The sequence below is a fragment of the Lynx rufus genome, unplaced genomic scaffold (genome assembly GCF_022079265.1).
Source record: "Lynx rufus isolate CCGP_SWC_20201006 ecotype Redwood Valley unplaced genomic scaffold, mLynRuf1.p SCAF_4, whole genome shotgun sequence".
Lineage (NCBI taxonomy): Eukaryota > Metazoa > Chordata > Mammalia > Carnivora > Felidae > Lynx > Lynx rufus.
The window spans coordinates 124,104,912-124,113,370 of NW_025814856.1; the positions used below are offsets into that span (position 1 = coordinate 124,104,912).

The 8,459-nt window shown below is 39.1% G+C and overlaps 1 protein-coding gene across 1 annotated transcript in view; it reads right to left on the reverse strand.

Annotated features, from left to right (window-relative positions):
- The window catches only part of PDE1C (phosphodiesterase 1C), a 476,086-nt gene extending 468,614 nt beyond the window's left edge, over positions 1-7,472 (reverse strand). The window contains exon 1 of the mRNA XM_047095238.1: positions 7,361-7,472. Coding sequence (XP_046951194.1) covers positions 7,361-7,472 — 112 coding nt within the window. The remainder of the gene's footprint in view (positions 1-7,360) is intronic.
- Positions 7,473-8,459: the final 987 nt, after the last annotated feature.

Sequence of the window (8,459 nt, forward strand, 5' to 3'; positions counted from 1 at the left end):
GGGGGGGGGGGGGTTAAACTGCAGATTCTGAGCCAGTAGGTTTGGCTAGGGGCAAAATTCTGCATTACTAACAAGCCTCCTGATGTGGCCCACAAACCACACTTTGAGTAGCTAGGCCTTGGTTAAGCTATAATAAATGCATATTAGAATAATGTGCACTTGTTAAAAATGATGTGGATCTATACACACTCATACGGAAGGGAGTTTAGGATATACTGTTAAGCAATAAAAGCAGGCTATCCAATTAAAAAGATTAAAAATCAGAGCACAAAACTATATATATAACAATTCTATTTTAGATGCAAATTTTGCATGTAAAAATGTCTAAAATAATACACTACAAAATCTAAAAGTACTTATCTCCAGGTGGTGAGATTTAGAGTGATTTTAATTAATTTTTCTTTTTGTGCAACTGTATTTTCTAATTTTTTTTTCTTTTTACAGTAATCAAGTAGCATTTGAGCAATAAAAAAAAAGAAAGAAAGAAAGGAAAAATCTGCAAGAGGTTGTGAGGCCCAGGAAAATGCTTTCTCACAAGCATATTAAGCAAGAATATATATAAAGTCATGCTAATTTCAAATGTGACAATGCTACCCATCAAGGTGCCCCAAAGACCTTTAGAAAAGGAGATTGGTTTCCGATGGCTTGACCTAAGGAAAAAATGTTATGAAATGACAAGCTGAAATTCCATATATAAGGAGCTGGTTAGGAATAGTGACCAAGATGCCATCTGGCTTTAAGACTTGAGGTGCCCCCAGGCTGGATGCCACGATCCTAGAAATCCTGTTCAACAATCTTATGGTACTTGGGGATGGATACACAGTGCAGAGGGCACAGGCTTTGGAGTGGATGAAATCAAGATTTAAATTCCAGCTTTTCCATTTAGCAGGAGGCCCTTAACTTCTCTGTATCAGTTTCCTCCCATGCAACATAGAGGTGCAAACAGGACTTGGATGAATTGGTAAAGGAGATGAACTCTGAGAAGTCCCTTCCACTGCCAGCCTACCAAGTGGTAAGACTGATGGACAATCTAATCAACTTGTCAGGGCTAGTGCCTAGGGAAGGAATTTTTTGTTTTTAACCTTAGTACATATTGTCGTGCTAAACTGGGTACACATTCCTTCCTCTGAGTGAGTTTGTATGAGGATAGAATGCTATGATATTCCAGAAGAGATCAATAATAAGAGGTACCAGTTTTTGAAGAAACATTTATGAAAGAAAAAGTTGAAAAATATTTTATCTAGGAACAGAATCATTTCTCAAATAGGAATGGTGCTGCAAAATAGGTAATTCCCATCAGAAGGAAACCCATTATAGTGGAGGAAGTTATAGTATCAGATTAGTTGAACTTAAATAAATTACTTGTGATGATTTTTAAAAATTAACAATCCCACAGAACCTTGTTGACAAACAGGCAAAACAGAAAGAAGTTGGCACACCTGTCATAGGTTTTACACCATCCTTCCCTGACTTGGCAATAGGCCTCCACCTGTAGGATAACAGTAAATGGAATAATGCTTACAAATGAAATGAACACCAGAGGTACAGCCTCTTGTAGTCTTTCTAGCTCCACCTTGAAGAACAACGGGGAAAGCACCTAGGGTGACTTTCTGTTGCAAATAAAGGACAGTGCGATGAAGGGAAGAATTTGACAGGGTAAACCAGGCCTTCTTGCTGGAGAATGTCTGGATGCTGAGGACCTGTCGTTTCTTCCACTGGTTTAGCTGCAACAAGTGCCAATAAACTGCCTTACCTATTCACCCTGGCTGCATCTCAGCCTGGGAGGGACCTTGCCTGAGAAATGAAGACGCTCACTAGCTTGGGTAAGCAGATTGGGGAATGGAACAATGCACACTGACACTTGGATAGCTCTCTTTGCCCCTTGTGATTAGCCAGGAGAATGGAGGCGAGCCAGACAGGTTAGAAAGAACAGCAGGACCAGCCGTGAATAAGAGGCACATCTAAGCCCCAGAATCTTTGGGAGACCTCATAACCCAGCTTAACTGACCTGCGCTGGGGATGCGGCTGGATCAGGAAATGATTACATTCTCACACATTCAGGACAAACATTCCAAACATTCCACCAGACCAGATCATATACATAGACAGCTACCTGTTTCACAAGGAAAGTTCATAAGTTACTTCACATTTAACTAATGAAGATGAAATTCTCCCATTTAAGTAAATTCTGAAAATTCTAAACACTTATTTGCACAAATTAAGAGTCTCTAAACCCAAAGTTCATGGCCTTCAGTAAGATTTATTACACAGGAAAAAATCTTAACTTTCAATTAGCAAAATATTCAGTTAGGTTGCCTGTGTGGGACACTTTTGACTCTCTAACCAACAGCCATTCTCCCTTCAAAGCCTAGCAAAGAGAATCCTGATTATGTTTGGGTGCTTTGGACTCAGTCCAAGGACTGACTCATGACTGGTCTAAGTCAATAATGACAATGCCCTTCTAAGAAGCCAATGATTGGTCTATGAGTATGCATGTGACCCAGTTCTAGCCAATGATATTTTAGGAAGTAACTAACTGCTGATGCACCCATATGGCCACATTAAGTAATGAGCTGGAGAACAAAAACAGAAATGCAAAGCTATTTTCATTGGGCATACATGTCAAATGTGACAGCATAAAAGAATACACTGGGCAAAAGTGGGCAGCTCCATGATATAATTTCAACAAGTATTTATTAAGCATCTACCATATGCTTAGCTAACCCTATATTATTAGGTATGGAATACTTCATCAGTAACCTCTGTAGCATCTGCTTCAAGATGGAGGTTTGGTTGGGGTATTTTAGGTTATTAAAAAGGAACTGCCCTAACACCTGGCAATGACGAAATCTACCTTAGCTTGGAGCATACCCAGGAAGTGACTCTTCCAGCACAGCACTCAAATAACATTAGTTCCAAAAAAGAACAATAGCTGCAGTAGCAGCAATAATAGACATGGGGCAAAGGGTGCCCACTCCGAGGTTGATGGTGCACAGCCTGTCACAGAGAGTCCCATAAACCAGGGAAGTCAACAATCAGCATTTTGCAAAACATATTAAAGGCAAGTAAAACTGTCCATAAAAATTAATTGATAAAGTCTTGGTCCTGTGCTTTTAGCCAATGTATAAACATAAACCAAGAACTTCCTGTAATTATAGTACTTCTGAAAAGTATGTTAGGGTGATACCAGAGGTCATCCTACAACAATTTCCTTAGCCACAGTAGACACAGAGTTATCAGAGTGAGAACTGGAACTTGATTTCAGAACCCAGTAGAGCTCTTTTGCAGGTCATTGTGTTTGTTTATTACTAAGATGGAATTCACCTCAAGGCTCAGTCAGCAGAACAGATGGGCATGGTGATTGATAGAGAAGGATATCCTTGAGAGCCAGGGGATTCAAACGTTGCCTTCAAAGACAAGTACAACCAATTTGTGGGGGCACTGAAGCTATAGCCATGTCTCTAGTCAGCATGAAGCCAATCAACTCATTAACAAAATCAGCTGCTTCAACACTGTAATTGTGGTGGCAGCCTAGATCACAGAAGTCATATGTGAAAGTGTCCCAAATCTAAAGACACTGATTCCTAGTATCACTGCTTTGTTGAGTTCTTGAGGAGAATAATATACTTAGAATATCAACTCATGCTACTGTTTTCTTTTCTAGATATCTCAAAACATGGTCTGAGTACTATTCTCATTACAGAAGAGGGTTATGGAGGATTGTGTACTTAAGGAACACACACCAAAGGACAACAGCAAGGCTTATAGTAAAGTTAAATCTTAAGAGGGTTTTGGAATAGGACACTTAGAAACATCTAGTACAATGTCTCAAACATTTTTAGCAGTAAACCTTTTATTCAAATGGAATTTCATACAGAACCCCAATATGGATATAAAGGTATTTAATTATCATAATTTTATTTAAAAGGGAAAACTCTTGTATTTATTATAAAGTGGGTCAAGATCAATTAGACACTGTTTTGCTGGATGTGAAAATTTCAAATTGGGGATTAAGAATGATTGTAGATTATTATCACCTTCAGCATCTAGTATATTTCTCTGTCATATACTGTTTTAGTTACACAAGATTAAAAAAAATCAGACTGGTACTTATAAGCAGGGACAAACTTCTTTTCTCCTCACCCTGTAATCTCAGGATAATTTTCAAATAAATTGAAATAACAGAAGAAGCTTTATTCCAAGTTCCACTAGAAAAGTAGCTAATCTTACAACATAAATGAACATGTTTACAATTGCTGATGTGTTCAAGAAAATTGGTATATTTGATAGAACGTATGTAAAGTGAACATATGTAAATTTTTTAAGTTAAAAATGTATTTTACAACTGATACTTAAATCAAACATTTGCTTGATTCCTACAGCACCTTTCCTAGGCCCCAGGATTCTACCAAACTGCTTGAAAACTACTGATCAAATTAAATTCCTTGATTTCATAGATGAAGAATTTAAGGCCAGGTTGGGAAGATTGTTGCTCAAAGTCATGCAGTTAGAAGAGCATCTCTAGGACTAAAATCCAGAATGTTCTACCCCAAGTTCCAACACGCTTCCACTAAGCATGCTATAGTTCTAAGAAAAGTTGTTCCTCTTCCACATCAGATACACTTTTTACTTCTAGCAAAGAAAGCAAGCTCGCATATTTCATCAGATAGGACCTTGAACACCTTGACATGTATTTCAGAGTTTAAAATGAGAAGAAAAAAAAAAAAACACTTGTAAATAAAAACTTCTCTGCAGGATGCCCACGCCCAGCTTCCAGTGACGTCAGTGGGGTTCACGCAAATTCCTCTTATAGGCACATAATCTGCACGCTCATACTGAGCCTCTTTCTCCATGGCTCAGACTTTGTGCTTCCTCCATGAATCTCGCTGAACCAAAGGTGAGAAAGCCAGTAAACTTGAAAATATGTTTCAGGGTAAGAGTTTAGCATCAAACAAATACCAGCAGCAGGCAAACAGCTGGATTTGACAATAGCCATCTCTCATATGAGAATTCTCCAAACCCCCTCTCTGTATCCTGGCCTCTAGCCTAAGACATCCCCACTGCAAGTTGGCAGGAATTTCAGGGAAAATAAAACAAAAGCCACAAGCCTTCCTGGATTGCCCCTGAAAACAGCTCCTGGAATGGGCAATGCAATTAAGTGCAGAGCTCCCCTTGTGGTTCACTTACACACCCATTCTCAAACCTCACAACCACAGAGAGCTAGTAAATCATTTGTTCATGAGTGTTGCTGAAAGTCTAAGACAAGAAGTCATTTGCCATGAGTGAAAGCATCCAGCAAATTCACTGACATAATGACATGATTCCTAACCATGGTCATTTAATAAGTCCCTATCACCATCGATGACTGCTCACTGAGTTAGCAAAACCTTATTCATAAATGGCAAGATGCCCAATTTGTGAAAATGCAAACATATTTTCATTTACTTGGAATATAAACGGCCATGATGAAAACAAAAAATTTTATTGCAGTAAGACTAATAATGTCAACAATAGCTAAATTTGTTTGTCACTTATCATGTACCAAGCACTTGTATAAGTACTCTACATTCATGAACTCTTTCATTTTGACTGTAACCCTAAGAAATAGGTACTATTATCAGCCCCACTTTATAGAAAGTAAACTGAGGCAGAGACAAGAAAGAAGTTATCAGAATGGACAGAACAAGAACAAACAGGACTTAAATAAGCATTTGTCTTTTCCTATCTAGATATTAATTGGTATCTAAACATGACTCATAAAACAAGTAAGAGAAAAAGCTTAGACATCCCAAACATCATCTTCAGGTCTTCTGTTAACACAGATGAGAGGCATTTTAACACAAGAGCAAGCAGACATTAAATCCCAGAGTTACGGGTTAAATGGAACCTTGGGATCTAGGAGGAGGTGGGTAACTACATGAAACACAGCTATTTTGAGAGATAGTATTTTGAGAGATAGTATTTTGATGTGACAGTTACGAATTGGGGCTCCACAGCAAGACAGGCTACATTCCAACTCTAGCTCCGCCCCTTGTTAGTTCTAGGATCTTAAGCAAATCATTTAACCTTTCTGCGGAAATAATAATAATATCTCACAGTGTTGTTGTGAAGATTAAATGAGCTACTACACATGAAGCCTTAAGATAGAACCTGGTCCACAAGAACCACTTAACAAACATCAGTTACTTTTATTGTAACCACTGCTACCACCACTGGAGACAGTAAAAACTGGGAAGTGAAACTTTGATTAGCATAGAAAGAACAAAATCCTGGCTTTTATAAAACAGTTTGTTCACTATTCTGCTCCTGGAACTCATTCTTAAAGGAAATAAAAAGTCCCTAGACCCCACACTGCTCACAAACTGCATACATGCCCAGTTTTCCCACAAATAGCAACATATGAGACTACTCAAAAATGAATAGTTGCCCTCAATATTTCAAAAAAAAATGAATAGTTATCTTTTTAATCCTCTGTAAACCTCACTTTTATAAAATCTTCACAAATTGCCAATAGGCATTTAAAATGTTTTGCAGAGTCTTAGAAAATTAGCTATGCTAATACTAATGCTTCTGGCCCCAAATGGTAGAAAGTCACAATCCAAATACTCCTGAGTTCTCATTAATAGCAAAGAAGAGGGGCGCCTGCGTGGCTCAGTCAGTTAAGCGTCTTGGTTTCAGCTCAGGTCATGATCTCACGGTTCATGAGATTGAGCCCCAATCGGGCGCCGTGCTCACAGTGTGGAGCCTGCTTGGAATTCTCTCGCTGCCCCTCCCCAGCTCTCTTTCTCTCTCTCTCTCTCTCAAAAAATAAACTTAGAAAAAAAATTTTTAGGGGCACCTGGGTGACTCAGTCAGTTAAGCGTCCAACTGCAGTTCAGGTCATGAACTCCTGGTTCATGGGTTCGAGCCCAGCATCAGGCTCTGGGCTGACAGGCTGGAGCCTGGAGCCTGCTTCAGATTCTGCGTCTCCCTCTCTCTCTGCCCTCTCCCCAGCTTGCACTCTGTCTCTCTCTCTCTCTCTCTTTCAAAAATAAATAAAAATTTTTAAAAATTAAAAAAAAATTTAATAGCAAAGAAGACACAGAAAAAGATTTAAAAAGTCATAACAAAACTAAAACTGACCACAGCCCAATACCAGAACCTGGGAGCAACGGAAGAGGATTATAAAATAGATGGCACTGGATTAAAACAACAGCTGCCGAGGCTCTTGACACAGCCTGGCTTTGATGAATGAAACAGACCACAAGACCAAAGAGAGAGAGAGATTGACAGAAATACAGATGCTTCAAACTTCCCCTTTCATCTCTCAGCCTTAGGTTCTGTTCCCTCATCATCATCCCCACCTCCACCCATTCCTTACCTCTTAAATCTAACCAGAAACCACAAATTCTAGAAAATACAACACTGATGCAGGTGGGAAGCAACCTGGTAGCGGCACAGTATTCTCCTCTTAGATAAAGGCAATACACCATCAGGATGAGCCCTGATGACAATGCACACCGATAGCTGTGGCTGTTCGCATTCAGAGTGCCAGAGAATCAGGCAATGGGAGGAGACGGAAAAATGCCACTTCACTGGAGCAGGACTCATCAAGTCTAACGGAAATAAACTGGGCTGGGAGTGATGACACTAACATGATAAGGGATTTGGACTACGTGGCAAAAAAAAAAAAAAAGTATAAACATGGGCAGATGGAAATTAAAATGCGATTAAAGTTGCAAAGAAAACAAATGCAGAAGAGAAAGAAGGATTCCGAGAAAATAAAAATGTGATTCTTGTTGTGGAAAACAGAGAATGGAAGTCAGTATAGGGATAATGGGTGTTCCTGAAAGAAACTTCAGAACAAATGGAAAAGAATAATCAAAGACAGAATAAATCATTCCTAACCTGAAGAAAAACTGCACAAGCATATCAAATGGCCCTTTGACTCTAAAGTCAATTAAGAGAGACCCACATCTACCCCTCTGCTTACAAAACTATTTAGCTACAAGGATAAATTTAAAAACAAACAAACAAACAAACAAACAGAACTACAAGCACCCAGGAAGATTAACCAGGTTGCCTATAAAATATGAAAACTCAGTCAGGCTTCAGATTTCTCCAATGCTAGGCTAAATCCAAAGAGATACTGAATCAATGCCTATAGAATTTTGAAGAAGAAAATAGTTACCACCAGCAATTTTGTGCCACCAATTTATCTGCCATGTTAGAAAAGTATTTTGAGATACATGAGCTCTTAAGATACACAGGAGCTTTTAGAAAGTTTCCTGAATTTGCAGCAATAATCTGAAGATTAAGACAAGACTTTCAGAAAAGCACACAAGTGGCTTGCAGGGAGAAATAAAATTAGTTGGGGTGCCTGCCTGAGTGGCTCAGTTGGTTAAGCATCTGACTCACGCTTGGCTCAGGCCATGATCTCAAGGTTTGGGAGTCCAAGCCCCCACATCGGTTCTGTGATG